This window comes from Danaus plexippus, chromosome 5, assembly GCF_018135715.1.
Source record: "Danaus plexippus chromosome 5, MEX_DaPlex, whole genome shotgun sequence".
Taxonomy (NCBI): Eukaryota; Metazoa; Arthropoda; class Insecta; order Lepidoptera; family Nymphalidae; genus Danaus; species Danaus plexippus.
The window spans coordinates 3,518,782-3,535,764 of record NC_083539.1 but is presented as its reverse complement, the minus strand read 5'-3'; the positions used below and the strand labels follow the sequence as shown (position 1 = coordinate 3,535,764).

The window sequence follows — 16,983 nt, the reverse complement described above, 5'->3', positions numbered from 1 at the left end:
GAAGAGTCATTAGATAAAAATAAATCTATTCGCTTGGCGCCCCCTCAACACCTTGAGAGGCAGCTCTTTTGGCACAATATCGACCGTGGACCAGGTGTTGTGGGCGCAAAAATATAAGGAAAAAGATTGACACATTCATATTATGTATCTAATAATGCAATCAAATGTGCTGCAATAATAGCTAATAATAATATAAATGCGAAACTTTGGGGGCATATTAATGTATGGCCGTTTGTTGGTCACGAAAGACCACTAAGTAGATGTTTTGATGAAAATGTAACATATATCCGAATACGACATAGGCTATAATTTATCCCGTGCAATTTCCGCGGAAAAACTCCGTGTAGTTTCCTCAGAAAAAGCGCCTAATTATTATATGTATTGTGCATGAAGTTCCGTGATTCTGAATGTCGCTGGCAGGTGGTAACTACATCTCTATTTTAACAGACGTTATAAATTTTTATCAAAACTCAATTACTTACTAGTAGTTCATATATTATATACGATAGTATGATAGTTATGATAATAACGTGATGTTGGTTTAAGACAGTAATACCCCATGCAGTACCCCACAGACTTTAATTTGGAGTTAGCTGACTAACGACTACTCATATACCTACCAGAAACTAGCCATACAATAACCATATGCTACCCCCATATGTTTTCCCCGAGGCGGATGAGGGTTTAACGACAATTATGATAGTGAAAGGTTTGAGAATGAATTTAATCTGAAATCTAATAGTATTATCTATATTTTTTTAAATCGCGATTTTTATAGACTATTAAACAAATGACAATCAATACTATTGAGATGTTAAAATATAATACATTAAAATAAAATTATTGTACAACGTCGAGGAGTACTAATTGAGAATGTATAGAAAAAAGTTGTATGCTTTATGCCATATAAATAAAAGTATTTTATAATTTATTACAAATGTATACTAATTGGATGGAGTATCAAATATCAAATGAGTTCCAGAAACCTCTTAAATCAAAGGAGTTGAAAGCGTTAGTCGTGATAAATGATAGGAAGATGACAAATCATTTGCAACTGAAAAAAGGTTCAAGAGATTTCGTTTTTATTAATAACGGAATGATATGAATTAATGTAATGATATTTACAATACTGATTAATATTAAGCAAGTGACCTAACTATGAACTCATTAAAAAATAAATTCTGTTTAACAGTAATTTAAAATTATTATTTATTCCGATCTACTATAGAGTTCAAATTTGATCAACGAATGTATGTTCTCTTTCCTGCAAAACTACTAAACTAATATTTATAAATCCTTTGAATAATTAAGTAGTTTATACAACAACATTAAGTTGGACAGTTTTTATAACTAAGAAATCCACTTTCGCCTACGCAAGAGTAAACCGTAAGAAATTATTCCTTTATAACTTTCCTTTTATGTCTATAATAACGATTATATGCCGCCTTAAAGAATAAAATAATAATTTAAAATACAAGGAAGTGGATACATAATTTATTATGGACATAGTCCTATGAAAAAGTCTATAGTCCCCTTATCCAACAAACTAAAGCGCTTAAAGACTAAACACTAGACTTTAAGAAGCCATTGTAAGGAACTTAACATTTAATCTGTCAGACATTCAACACTGTCTGTTTAACGTCAGATACTCTAAATGAAATTCTTTCATATTATTTTTAGAACCACTTGTTTAAAGCGCTATTACTCGCATGCCGATGAAACTATTAATATATGAACAGGCCACTTAAAGTTTATCATAAAAATGCGGCGAGCTTAACTAGCTCACAAGAAGCACAGGAAACATACGATGATTGTTAACTATAAACAGAACATAATAATGGTGTTGTGACAATTGCTTCTAATATTGCTCAAAATACAAAGACAATAGACATATTTTATAACAATAAAACCTTGCTCTACATTACACCACATCTGTACCGTTGACCGCTAACACGTTTACTAAATTGTAAAATGCTGAATTTCCTTTCGAATTTAACAAAATTATTTTTATTTTATAACCGAACCCGTTGCTACTGCAATAACTGATATAACATTAGTGCCCAAGACTTATTAATGTTTCTTACTTATGAGGGAAAGTAGATACAAGAAAATGTTATAGATTTGTTCTAATGTTAGGTTATTCCGGTCAAGTCTAGAATGTGGCTCCAAACGTCCGTGTATCGAACCGAGATGTAAAATTGCAAGGAAAAGTTGGCTGAGAGCCAATCGTCGCCGACACATGCCCGGTTATCGTGCGCCAAAGGAAACTTATTCCTTATACATGCGAGCGAATTCCGATGCGCTGGAAAGTGAATTCTATTGCAGATACAAAAACATTCATGTTATTAACGAAATCGCTTTATTAGAAATATGCAAACAAGGTCTAAAATTGTGTGTCATTATTTAAATTTATTGGATTGAACTTTGTAGTGAAGCCGTCATGTATAAAAGATTTTAATGAGTACGTAAATTTGGGGTTCAAGTATTAATAAAAGTGTCACGAACTCCAGCACCCCTCGGTACGCAGTAATCTACAGTATAATATCTGCCTTTCTCATAACAGAGGCTTTCGACGTACATAATTATTGTACTTATCTTAAAAGTGGATTAAATTAACGCATAAAAAGCATATTTGATAAGCTGTTTTACTTTAAAATATATTTAGTATAAGAAAAGTACTCTGTTTATTTATTGGTATAAAAATTCTTGCGCGTTTCTTATAAACGTATATTTATAGATCTAGAGACGGAGGGAAGTAAAATGTAGAAACAGTTGCAAACCTTATGTAAAAAGTTCAAACAGGATAATAAACTTTACTAACGACACAATAAGGTTTATTTTCTATTCAAAATCACGTAATATCGATGTAGACGATGCAGATACCCTGGGGGCCGATGTTTCACCCCACCGTACCGTTCTTGGAAAAATACCAAACTAGTCTTAAAGCACGCTTTACTTTAACCGCTATACATGTTAGCGAAATATTCTTTATATATTTACGATAATATATCAAAAAAATAACCTTACTTATAATAGCGTACTGACAATTCAATTAATTAATATCCATTTTCTTCGTTTACATTAATTATAAAGTAAATAGTAAAAATCTCATAGCAGATAGAAGAAGCAGTAAAAGAACGACATTCATTAAGGAAGCAATATTATTTATGCGTCACTTAAACAGTGTAGTAAAGCCTTAGATTTATACACCAACTTACCATACATCTATGCTTACTACCTACAACATAGAATGAATCATGACACAGTCAATATAAACCAGCGAAATGTCGAGGGGACCGCTTTTATAATTCTACTAGTTTTTGTCTGCGACATCGTCCGTTTAAACTTCGGATTTTGGCTGTGATCAATCGTGATCAAACGGCAGCAGCAGCGACATCTATAGCCTGCCTCAGGTGACTTCATACGCGATACAACTGTGACGCCTGGACACTGCAATAACTACGCGAAATTTCATCGTAAAATATAGGTTAGGTATGTCTTAGTCGGATGCCTAAACTACATATAATTGTATTCATACATATATACTAATATGAGAAAATTGCTAAACCTAAGTCAACACAGTTGTAATATTATTTTTGAGTTACATATAAGTCGCTAAGAACATTACAAATACTTTCACGATATTAATGTAGGCGCTATTGATCTACGCTTAGTACATGTTTACATCACACTAAATACTAAACGTGTTCGTTTTTCATTCAATAACATAGTTTAATACTGTAATTTTGCGAAGATTTGTGAATAAAAAATTGTCAACGCTCCGTATATAGTATAAACTGGTCGACGCATACTTGAGGTAAGCATAGTGCATACTGATTATAATTTTGTATATACAGAGTACGTTCCAACAAGGTATTGTTCTTTAAAAGCATTATCGTCACGATTTTAGTACTTTTAGTGGTTATTTTTCCGTAATCTGATGATATTTGTAGTTTGAATTCTCTTGATTGCAATTAAGCCCATTTCAATATATTGCTTGCTTTAAATAATACTAATTTTCGTGTTTATATCTACACAACGTTGTAATACTTTTATTTGTGAAGGTCCTAAGACAGATGCAAGTCATTTTTCACCTGTCCTAAAACACCTTGTCAGTTACAAGGTATGTTGCCTTTTTTGGTGTGTTTACCGTTTCACGTTCTCCTTATCTCGTCCCTTGGCCTTTCGCATTTCATTCTTAATTGTATTTGTTTGTAAGTCACTTACCTTTTGTTATACTATATTAAATTCGTTTCCTACGTTAATTAAGTTACACTCAAATTGACAACACATAAACTGACTACTGTGAAAGAATATATGAGATGAAACCTCTTAGCATTCAATGGATTCACCGTGCGGGTGCCGGGTCCATCGCGTTGCAGGGAGAGGAGCTTCAACAGTGCCTGGGACTTGCGACCCAGGTGTAGGTTTAAGGAGCCCCTAACTAACGCGCGTTAAACGCTCACCTCCACTGTTCAAGCTCCTCTCCCTACCTAACCAACCGTTTATTTTCACAGGTTGCACGAAATTTCCCGTTAATGTTGTATGCCTTAGCATAGATTTCTAATTGCGTATTTATATTCACTACAACTATATGTACATTGATTCCATTCGAAAACATGAACTGATAGTAATCGTAGTAAGAATTTATATATCATTCAGTATATTCCTATCACCGGCGTACTAAGGACATGGCATATTATCATTGAAATGGGAATAAAGGCAGCAAAATGACCATATTCCGCGCCACATCTGAGAATTCTTAGTATAAGTTGGTAAATATTTTTCCAATGAATACATGAACTTAACATTCGACTACCACTGTATTTAAATAAAGCCCAAGATTGTATTCCAATATGTCACCTATTTAAGTATCTAAAAATATTTATAATTGCAAAACTTGTTTTAATCATATTAAATGATAGTTTCAATATGAATTTGATTAGAATGAATTGAATTCTTAAAATGTATTTTTCATTCACTTAACATTGTTTTGTTCTTCCATTTAGTAAATTATAATCTTAATTTAATATGTTAATTAAAAGAGAAATCGGAAAAGGGTTTTTTGATTGACTCAATCACTAGCGGGTATAAAAATATGCGATCTTTGTGTGCAAGAGAGCTTGTAAAATAAACATTGTTTAAAATGAGATAAGGTTTCTCTTTCATGGTTGTGCTTTTGATATGAGAGTGTGCGCTTCGTTTTTATCGAACGGTATGTAATAGTGATGGGATAAAATGCAGATATTCGGTATCGAAATATTTTGTTTAAATGCACATCCTTATAAAATCTACGATATTTATTTTTTTCTTATGTCTAAAGACTCTTCAATATTTTTTATATTCTCCTTTCATATTAAGCCCACAAAGTTTGTAATTAATTTAAAATATTAAAAGCAATACTGTATTGCTAAAAATAAACTTTATTTGAAAAAAAAAGAAATAGATAGTTTAATCAAATGCTCAAATGTTGAGAAAGTAATAAAATGTTAATATCAAACACAAGACGCTAATACATCATAAATATTGAGAGACAATATGTCTAATATGAACAATAATATTATAAAGAGGAAAATTGTTTATTTGTGTATGTGTGTGTGTGTATTTTTGTAGTCAATAAACTCAAAAACTACTGTGAGGATGTCAAAACTTCTTACACCAGTGTAAAGCTACATAGTAGTCTATATTTATTATTAAAAACGATAATCTGGCATTGCGTTTGGAGAACATAAAAATAAAAGGAAAAAATTAGCAGAAATTATGTACAGCACGCGAAGCCGGGACGGGAAGCTAGTGTAGAATATTCTTTATACAGAGCTTAACATGTAGTCTTCATAAAGGAATTATCAAATCAATTTAAGTACTTTTACATCAATGATAAATAATGACGTCATTTATATGAAAAATGACAAATGTATGATATTTACGATAACCGGATGTAATCGATGTATTTAAGGTTTATTAGAAATTGGAAAGTCGAATCAGTGTTGTGTAATCACGTGTTAGCATTATATAAAGATTTAAGTTAAAGAATTTTTAGTACCAATTCCTTCATATTAATAACTCATCACAAAATTTCGCCATTAAACCAACATAATATATATGAGAAATGTAACAAAATTCTTAGATGTTTTTCCAAAACAGTAAACGCTTTCTTATCAAATACAATAAGATCAACTCGTATATATATAATCATATATTTGTAGGAATTTAGTTCTGAGTCAATATTTACGTCAAGTCGAGGGTGGAATCGATTGATAGTGGGGCGGAAGTTACCCTCGGGAAGGGCGCTAGCAAGGGACAGGCACGTGACTCATATAAAAACACGAAACCTTCTTAGATATCAAAATTTATAAAAAAATCTTATATATATCTGCATATGTGTAAGAATATGTTTAAACTTCCCACAGTTCTAGATGAGGAGCTGGGATTAGTGAAGGCATTGTACAGAAACACAATAGCCTCTAAGTCCCAACAGCCTCGTTAGCTGACAACAATGGAACTGTTAAAGTGGACATAATATCAATGGTATCAGCCCTTGGATAAAACATTATTTGTACAAAAAATAAACACCTTCGGTAAATCCTGCCAGCATTTTATATTGCACATTTGTCTGGCTTGAAATATGTTGTAGGTTAATATTAAACACTACCTTTGAACGCGGTTTTTGTCGCGAATATGTGAAAACACATTCAGAGGCCAAAAACAGTAATGAGCTCATTAGTAAGAGAACTATTTTCATCATTACACCAATCATAGCAAGTAGTGATATATATAGCGTTGTTCGGTAAATTGACTATCACTGAAAGAAAATTGTTATCAGTTCAAAATTCAGTAGATAAGAGCGCTCAAACAAACAAACTCTTCATCTTAATAATATCACAATAAACTTATTTTACAGATTAGTGGTATTTATATTATATGTTTTGTAAGAGCGTCCTGTCTGTGATTCACTCTGAACTGACTGAGAGAAAAACACATGTTTAAACAACCATTGTACGTATATTTGATAAATTTTATTGTTTGATAGCGTTATCAAAATCGATGCATTTGATAACTCAATATTTTGATAACGATGAATTGAAAACAGAACATGTAATTGTTATTTGCCATTTTATATATGAGAATAATTTAAATATAAGGTATTAATAAAAAAATCTTGTAAGACGAGTTGCTTAGACCAAATCAAACTTATCTCGTATAAAAAAATAACGTCAACGTAGTTATATAAACACAAAAGTAACGTCTTTATCAAGATGATGAAACGATTTTACAGAAGCATATTTGATACGATGAATCTCATCCTAAACGAATATTTATAATTATTATACCATATGTATTCATAAAGATCAAAATCATAACATGTTAATCGGCTTAAAAGTCCCGAGTGACGCCATTTTTTTTTATATTTTATAATTATCCCCAACCGTTGAATGTCACAAGATTAAAACAATGGTTATTCGGATCTTTGAATTAATCAACATTAATATAATTTTCATAGCATTCATCGTGATCAAACCGCGCCTGACCTCGACAGCTTCAATTACGCCAATGAGTACAACGGACGGGACAACTCATCGTTCCAATCAATTTAGTCGACTTATTTAAAGTTTTATACCAAGCTTAAAAACCAACTAAAACTGTATTAACTCATGAAAACAGTTGTCCTAATAGATATTCAATTTTATAAATTTAATAGTACCTAAAGGTCAAAAGTCTTAGGATACAATACCAATTATTTGGACTGAAATTCTGCTTGAAGAATGATGCACTCTATTGCATTGAATTACAATCTAAAATTGCATGATAATTGAACGGCAAAATTGGTTAATTGAATACAACGAACAATTCTAATTAATGAACAGTTTCCATTTAACATTGCGAGGAATAATAATAAAAATAAAAGTAGAAAAGTGCATGTTTTATAAACCGTGGTGTCATAAATTCGTAATCAATAACTTACCTGCACTTTTAATGTCTTAATTTATAAATCATGGAGGTAGATAAGAGTTTTATATATTATATTTTAGAACAATTAATATAATTATTTACCATTCGGGCGGAAATCTGAATATGTCTTGATCCTCATTTTCCGTTCCCAATGTATCCTTTATGATTGTTCGAAAAAAGAACGCACTAGGATTCTTTTATAAGATCCCTTCATCACAATACACTTTTCACTGTAGGTGTAACACCTCACATTTTGCGTCTTATATATTTTAAAGTCAAAAAGGATACAAGATACTAGGAAAATTTAATTAACAACCACTTTCCACATTGTTTTTGCACGAAACAAACACAAGTAAAGAAACTGTAAGCGAAAACGTATTAAAAATATAATTAACAATGTCAGAATGTATTTTAAACGTAGTGCGTATACTGTTGTACCGCTTGATTTGACAGCTGCTCGCCGCTGCTATCCCGAAATTCCCTTTTCAAATAATCGGAGCGTGATCGCTTGAATGAGCGCGCTGTGATCGGGACACAACGATGTGAAGTTCGCGCACATGTCAGGGAAAGACGGGATAGGGATATAAATAGAACAGGACTTGATTATACTACGACCGACACGTTTTAAACATTTGATTAAACTTGAAAACACGGAATAGATTTCACAAATAAATACTTCTTAAATAAACAGGGCGCACTTTCATATCTAGGTATTTATTTTACTTCATAAAAAAATATTAGAGTTGTCTACAAAATAAAAAAATCAGTTTCAAATCAAACCTTACAACAAACTTTATATGCACATTATTAAAAGAACAACTAAAAAATAAATTAATAAAATTAATAAATACTGACATTGTTAATCGGATCTTGACTACACCACCGCCGTGTAAACGTCAAACGCGCAAGCGCAGTGCGCGTAACTGACGTACGCATGCGCACTAACTTCATTCTGATGAAGTTAGCATTTACTTTGATAGCGTTAAAGCACAATTATGTTTTTTTTGTTTAAATATTTGAGTCTTAATACGTTTTTAAGTAAAGGATAAAAAAAACTTAGTATAAACCCACCATAGCCGATCAGGATATTTAAATGTATAGCCATAAATTTTATGTTTGGGAAATAAATTTCGCAACATATGACCACGATTTTGCGATCTCATTATTTTTCTCAGTCAAAAAGGTAACGGTACATCTAGCAAAGACATACTTTTACGAGGCTACTAAGTGAATGACCTCACAAAACATGGTGTACATGAACATTAAGGATATATAAATTCTCGTGTGATTGTTTCTGCAATTTTATTACTCAATACGGAGCTTGGTTGATAGTTTCCTCCCCCTCTAAAGTTTTTATCTTTAATTTACTTTTTTTAAGTACTTTTAGTTGAGTTACGAGTATTTATATACTAGTATTCTGGTTATTATCTTACATTATTTAAATCTATAACTAACAGTATTAAGTTAATACTATTAACACAAGTACAGGTAAGTAATCAAGACGACAGTATTTTGTCGTTAAACGATATTTTGTACTCTTTTTAATAAATCGGAACAGAAGTTTAATTACAATTTTCAGTAATTTATATTTAGAATAATATAAAGCCTTAATATTATAAAACTTATTATCAAGTAACTGAATTTCTATGGTTTACTGAAAGTAGTCATTAATTAGATATATAATTTTAAGAGGAAGTTTAATTTTCTCAAAATTATCTTAAATAAAACGCCATCTAGGAATTATAAGGTACACCAGATCAGTAAATCAAATAATACGAGTGTAAATATCTACACAATGTTACGTCAGATGTCGTTATAAATAACTTAATATAACCTGTTCCGTCACTCATCCATATCCGAAAGCTTATATCTTGGACATATTATCTTTAGTAATATTGCGTAATGTTCTTTTTATAACAATAATAGATTCAATTAACACCCTTATTTGTGGTGAACCTATAAAATTTTATGAAATTCCTACTAAATTAATTTAATCGGAAAAAAAGTTTGGTCATGAAAAGTTATAATTGAGAAATTATTTTAATTTCAATTTCCATATTATTTTAATTTCATTTCCTGTAGGTAAAAATCAATATTTGTATCAGATAAGAAGTTTAAAAATCGTAAAAGATAAATAAATCTTCACACACACATATATATAACGATTAAGTTAATATATAATAATATGTAGTAATATTATGAAAACAATTTAGTTATAAACTTTTTTTCGTAGAATTATAATTTACGTAAAAATAATAAAGGAATTTACCTTTACCTTTTCTACGTCTCATCTTTCTATGCAAGTATTCGGTATCTCCCTTAATTTCCCGACTATAAACACATATCGCCAGTTCTATAATCTTAGCGAACACACACAACACCAGGCCTATCATTTTCAATGACGCACGGTTATCTGTTATCAGTGTTTCAAGGTCATTACTTCTTGACACTAACTTCGGACACTGATTTTTTAACCCTTATATAAGATATGTTACATTAAATTTTTTCCACATAACATTAACCGTCCTTGTATTACACTACTATGGTCCACGGACAGTTTACGACTATACGAGTCAACGCATATCTTCAGTTACCTAGTCTGCACAAGTTTAAGTGCGTCTCTATGAGATAATACGTAATATTCACACTCCGGGAGCCTTGATTTCCTTAAGGCTACAAATATATATCACACACGTTAATCCATTACATTACGTGCTCAATTCGAACAATTGTTTACGTGTTTTGTTTTTCTTTGTTTTGTTGGAAGCCTGTTTTAAAATTATATTTGTAACAAGCGACACCTTCGAAGGGCGTTCATGATATGATACTTAATGCAAGGATGAATTTCTAGCGGTAGATATCAGTTGGTAGTACGTGGATATTATAATTATTAGCTCGTAGACCTTATATCTGGGGCACTTAAATACCGTTATATATTAATGATTATTATAAATTATATTTATTTATAAATAAATTTAAGTGCTACTAAAAATTGTTTCTGTTACATAGGAAATTTTATTCTATTGCTAGTAATGAGCTTGATAATAAGATTTAAATCTCTGGCTTCTCTCACGATCCCCGTTGAATTGTCGGGATAAAAATGTTTTATACTGAGTATTACTTATAAAACATTAATACAGTTACATACTTCATTAGTTAGTATAATAATATATAGTGTTCCTTTCGCGAGTATTAATTTAAATAAAACTAATATTTTCGGATTTTGCTGCGAGTTTTTTAAATATTTAATTAATTAAATACTCCCGACATTTTCATAACCGTTGCTGCAAAATAACCGAAACGTAGGGGGAATGGAGTTAAAATTTAATAAAAAAACATGCGTAGGAAATCCGAAAATATTAGTTTCATTATTTAGTTTCTGCTTAATTTTTTTACAAGTATACAAATATTGACATTAATAATTTTTGTTACATGTAGGCTCGTAAAGTAAACTTGAAGTTCAATTGTAGAACTATTTGTATTTAAAATCTCATTAAAATATCACACAATATGGATTCATAATATTATATGTTTATATAATATGGTACTAGTGATGTAGAATTAATTTAATTGTTGTTGTATAAATTCAATGTTGTGGGTTAAAATACTTGTAGTTCTTAAAACATCTTTTTTGTCCGGCGTTGTTTTGGTTGAAAACAAAATATAATCAATCTCTTTAATGCTGAAACTCGTGTTATAATTTTCGGTATTTACTTTAGAATTATTGTATACTAGCTGTTGCCCGCAGCTCCGCCCGCGTTTTGGTCGCTTTTCGCATAACCATATATATATCAAACTTAAAATTTACCATAACTTCTTTTTCCCTTAACCGATATTGAAGAAACAAATTTTTTACAATGCTCCTAATTATATGTTATCCAACTGTGAAAACCGCGTTCAAATCCGTTGAGTAGTTTTGAAGTTATAACGTACAAGACAGACAGACAACAATTCGAAAAATTGTTTTTTTGTTTTCTATGACTCTTCTATACTTGCCTCCTATTAGTTTTTAATGTACAGACATTCCATTTTTACTGTCTTATTATATGTATATTGATACCTTAAATATGTAGATTTAAATCAAGGAACATAAAACAAATGATTTGACAATGTACTTAGTCTCACTTTCTTTGCTATACCTTACATAAGATACAATCGTGAAATTGTATTTAACATTAAACCACGCTAAAGCCATCCATTTAGATAAAACTAACACGACATCAAAGTAAAATGTATTTAAATTAATTCTACGGTTCCCTTGATCACTATCATGCTTATTGCTGGCTTATTATAAATTCTTTTCGTAAAATTCGACCGTACACGTAACTAGCTTATTAATATTTAAAATTATTATGCCATTGGACTAAAAAGGCCGAATAAATTAGGACCATAATAATTTAAAAAAAAAAAAACAGCGAAATCGCGAATAAATTAGTAACTTTTAGTATTAAAAATATATGAGCGGCTCGCTACAAAACTATTTCATTTATAATTATGATAACAACTAGTACTTATTAGTTATTGGAGTGAAACTATAATTTTTTTATGTACTAGCAGTTCTAGTTGTAATTAATTAATACGTTGTTTGTTGTAGAAACAAAAATCGTCAGTGGTGTTAGCCACAAATTATTATAAATTAATAACATAATAAAATCGAATACTTCGTAATGTTACAAAATTTTAGAACATTGTGGTAACCAGTCTCCCAAGCATTATTTCATTAGTGAATATGTCTATTTTAATATTTAGTATAGATTTATATCAATATTAATACTATGGTAATGTTTTTCTAAAGACTAAGACTTACCCAGCATTCTATTGACTTCTTTTTCAGTCATAGTCGTCTTCGACGTTTTTCATTGCGTTTTCTGAAACAAATATAACGTTATTAAACAAATGTCACTTATTTGTAGAAAATCTTTTTCACTGTTACACAAGAGGTATTAGAGTAACACGCCGACTTGTATTGTTCACGGAACACTTTAAAGAAATTACCTACGTAGTCCCTTCGCTAAAACACAAACACGAGATCACTTACACTAAATGAAGTTATGATGCATAATAACACAAATATATATCGTATATGACTGATTGTAACATGAAATTCAAATATTATTTTCCATTATATACGTAAAAAAAAATGTAAAGCTCTTATAGATTCACGTAAAGGCATCTCTACGAGGGTTGAAAGGCGGATCGCGGAAATGCACGACGACCCCCGAGGAGTACCGATTGCTAAAACCGTCCAGGACCGCGTTCAAGTTTATTTTGACCCCATTAAATTTATGTTTTACCGGCGCGGCGACGCGTTCAATAAATTTGTTGATTGGAATAGGAAATGAAAATACTGTTTCTCGATACAAATATCTATGTATCGAATCATATAGTTTCATATACAAAATTATAATAATTAACAAGTTGGCTGTCATAAATCGACATGATAAAATGAGGAATTCTGTATTTATATGTAAGTAACTAATTTGTTCTAATGAGGTTAGAATAACAATACTTTGTAAATATCTGATAGTAAATACGGCCCTGTGCTACCCTGCAGTGAGGTCGTCGTTTTGACGCCATGTTTTTCGCGCTTGCGCTTTAATTTTCCTTTACGGAGCAATCACTAGCTGTGTGTACTCATAGTAATTAATTTCTATCTGGTGTTGCCAGTCTATCAAAATGTAATTTGATTAATAAATAATTCATTACCTATAAGCTATAATCGAATTAATAATAAAGTGTTGTGTATGTAACTGTTGTTTTTTATTTTTTTTTCTAACTTTACAGTATATTTTATCTTCAATGCGCATGTCTTGTACGTCGTCCTACTCCGAGAACATTGACAGCAGAAAGGGGATCAATATGATGACGTCACACCATTGACATCAACGGAATTGCACTTTACTTCGCCTTCACTATACGGAAATAAAACACATCCAAGTTAGATACGTTTTCTCTTTCCGCTATAATTACACCTTTTGCGATATAAACATTTATTTTATACGAACCTTGCAAAATCATCCTATGACATGTTAATGTTTTCCTATAAAAACTCTAAAAGGAGTTTTGCTTTTATAGAATTATCGTCATGGGATTATTTTCACATACATAATCCATTGAAAAGTTAATATTGTCACACTGATATTAATACAGAAGCGGCACATTAACGTCTTATATATAACTAGTAATGTATTCTACGTGTTTCAAGGCCGGTAACATTCCCCATTAGGAGTTCAATTATATGATAATTGCTCAGCCATAAACATCAGGCATTCAAAACAATGGAAACAATGAGATTTCATTTGAATGTAACGTATCCCAGGAGAACAGCTTTCGGGACAAGGGAGTTACATGCATCAGCATGGTGCAGACTATTTAATATATTTTGTATCTCCTATTAGGGTTTATGCAGAGTGAATTTTTTTTTATATATAGGTACCTACATATTCGATAAACTATTAACCTTTACTCTATGAAAATTTTCTGTCAAGCAATTTGTGTAGTTGTTTTGGATTTTAAAATGGTATCATTCTTTTATAATTCCAAACAGAAAATTACTGAAAAATTTATGATATCGTACTTTATTAAACAATCCATGCTTTACCTTAGTAATGTTATTTTTTTTATGAATTTAAATTGATTGATTGATTTTAAATTAATCTTAAACTTTTTAAAATTAAATGATTTCAAATTGACCTCAAACTTTTCGAAAAACATATGGGCCTATGTTTTATATTTTTTAATTAATTTAAAAATACTTTTACTGTACCCACAAAATAAATCCTTTTTAAATATTTATTTTATGCCAGTTACTTTAAATGCTAGAAGTTTATTTTTTTTATGCTATTATTTCATTAGTACTGGAAGTTTATTCTTTGTGTGAGTATTTCTAAAAGACCAGACTTAATAATTGGACTGATGACATTTTTCACATATTTTTCGCTACAACCTCTCAACGTCTAACAGTGAACTAGTTCATTTATGACATGGCGTGTCTTTGGTAATACTCATTCGAAATGTACTATTTGAAATCGTAATATAATGAGGTAAGAAAACCAGTGTTTTAATTTTGTAAATAATAAAGACTCTTGTTTGTTTAGAACTTCAAGTTAAAAAAAAGAAGCACTTTTTTATCCAAGAATATTGTTTATAATGATCTCATTATGTAAACTTTTCTCTATGTATGCGTTAATATTTAAAGCTGAATAAATAAATTCTAGTTTCATTTTAAGAATATTTATTTGTTACCTTTATCACTATTAAAATACCGATGTCACATACACTATACACGATCACTTCATCCTAAAACTCACTAAACACAATGATATTGTAACTATTTTCACGAAAAACCGTCCGACACGCACAAAAATTCGGTCTGAATTAAGAACGCGCTTAGTGCTTCGATATAGTGTTACATAAAACGTAAACAAAAATATGCATACAACCCATATAATTAGAAGCCACTTTGCCAAAACTCTCTTCACGTATCAAATGTATGGCATAAGAATTGTTTTTTTAAACAGATGCTAGTAATTGGCACGAAATTACTAGTTTGTTCGAACGTAAATAGTAAACACGAAACAATTTTTTATATTTATGTAGAGTTTAAATGATATATTTTTTCCGCATCAACTTAGATCACCTAAATCATTATTATTTTTATTTAATTTTTTATCAGGCGCTTTATATTTTTATTTTGTTTAATAAATCGTTCTCTGTATTTATAAAAACGATCCGCGCGTACCGATCGCCGTACGAGATTCCGAACTGTTTAATTTTAGAGCGCTACGCTTCGGCCATGAAAATCGCAAAGGTGTATGTAGGCAGCATTACTCAAGCTGATGAGCAATTCACAATGTCGTACGTTGACTGAGCTCTAGATTATAACAGCTTTAAGAGTATTACCTATAGTTATTTATATGAGATAGTTTACTGGCCCTTATTCATTATTTGGAATTATAGTAAGAATATAAAATAAAACTTGTTGCTCCTCGTATCACCTGCTCACAATGAGTTTATCTAAAGGAAATAATTGAAAATTCGGAACAAGAGCATTAACGATTAAGAGAATAGAGGTCGTCTGTTGTTATCATATTAATTTCACGAATATAAATAGTTTTATAGTTAGTACTATATTTTGCCCACGACTCCGTCCTCGTAAACATCAGGGTTGTTCGCTGTCACTAAAGCCACTTAATCTGAACTGCACTTTATGGTTTCACCGGTGTAGTTTCGGGACCGGGGTCGACATCGGTTAGGGATCAAGGAGTGATCGGGGTTGGGATCGGGATTGTGATTGGGATCGGGATTCGGGATTCGGGATAGAGATAAAAGGTTCTTTTCTGAGGTTCCATATATCTCATTCTCGAAATTCTTTTAAATCGGTTAAGTGGTTTAGGCGTGAAATCGTAGCAGACAGACAGACAGACAGAGTTGCTTTTCCATTGATAACATTCACAAATATAATTAGTTTTTTAATTATTACGGTCGCATTGTAAAATAAAGCTTGGAATAATTACATAATTCCATTTTTTTTTGTTCATTTGTCGTTCGTGTTGCATTACAGTATGGTAAATTTGTTAATACATACTTTAATTGAGTTCCACTCGGCCCAGCTTGGCTGGCATTATCTAATAATGTAGGAACGACATATTTCGTGCATATGCTCAGCGGTATTCGTGTATTTTATATAATAATTTAAAATAATATTGTGCTTCATTTTAATATTCTTATTTATTTTTATATATACATATTTTAAATACTCCCTACTTTATAATACTGATTAAAACTTATGGTTGCATAAGGAGTATACAATTGATTATCTATTATAATTCCCGTTTTATTATTATGAAAATAAATTAATAAATAAAGAATATTTTTCCCAATATTTTTATATTAACGTTTTCGATTCTCAAAAAAGTATCATTAAAGTTGTAGTTCCACGGAACCATAAATTTTTACTGACGTTTTAAATGAAAAGAGAATTCAGAAATAAGTTTAATAAAATCCTTGACTTTTTTTTAAAATATCTAATGA

The 16,983-nt window shown here is 30.7% G+C and overlaps 1 protein-coding gene across 9 annotated transcripts in view; it reads right to left on the bottom strand.

Annotated features, from left to right (window-relative positions):
* The window catches only part of LOC116768928 (uncharacterized), a 48,883-nt gene extending 33,246 nt beyond the window's left edge, over positions 1-15,637 (bottom strand). For 2 of the 9 annotated variants that reach the window (XM_032659839.2, XM_032659838.2), the window contains exon 1: positions 10,226-10,358. In XM_032659839.2, the coding sequence (XP_032515730.2) occupies positions 10,226-10,343 (118 nt within the window). In that variant the 5' untranslated portion in view covers positions 10,344-10,358. Of the gene's footprint in view, positions 1-8,052; positions 8,431-8,805; positions 8,890-10,225; positions 10,420-12,757; positions 12,819-15,195 lie in introns of those variants that run through there. The other 7 variants (XM_032659834.2, XM_032659830.2, XM_032659829.2 and 4 more) reach the window with 7 other exon arrangements.
* Between the last annotated feature and the right edge of the window lie 1,346 nt (positions 15,638-16,983).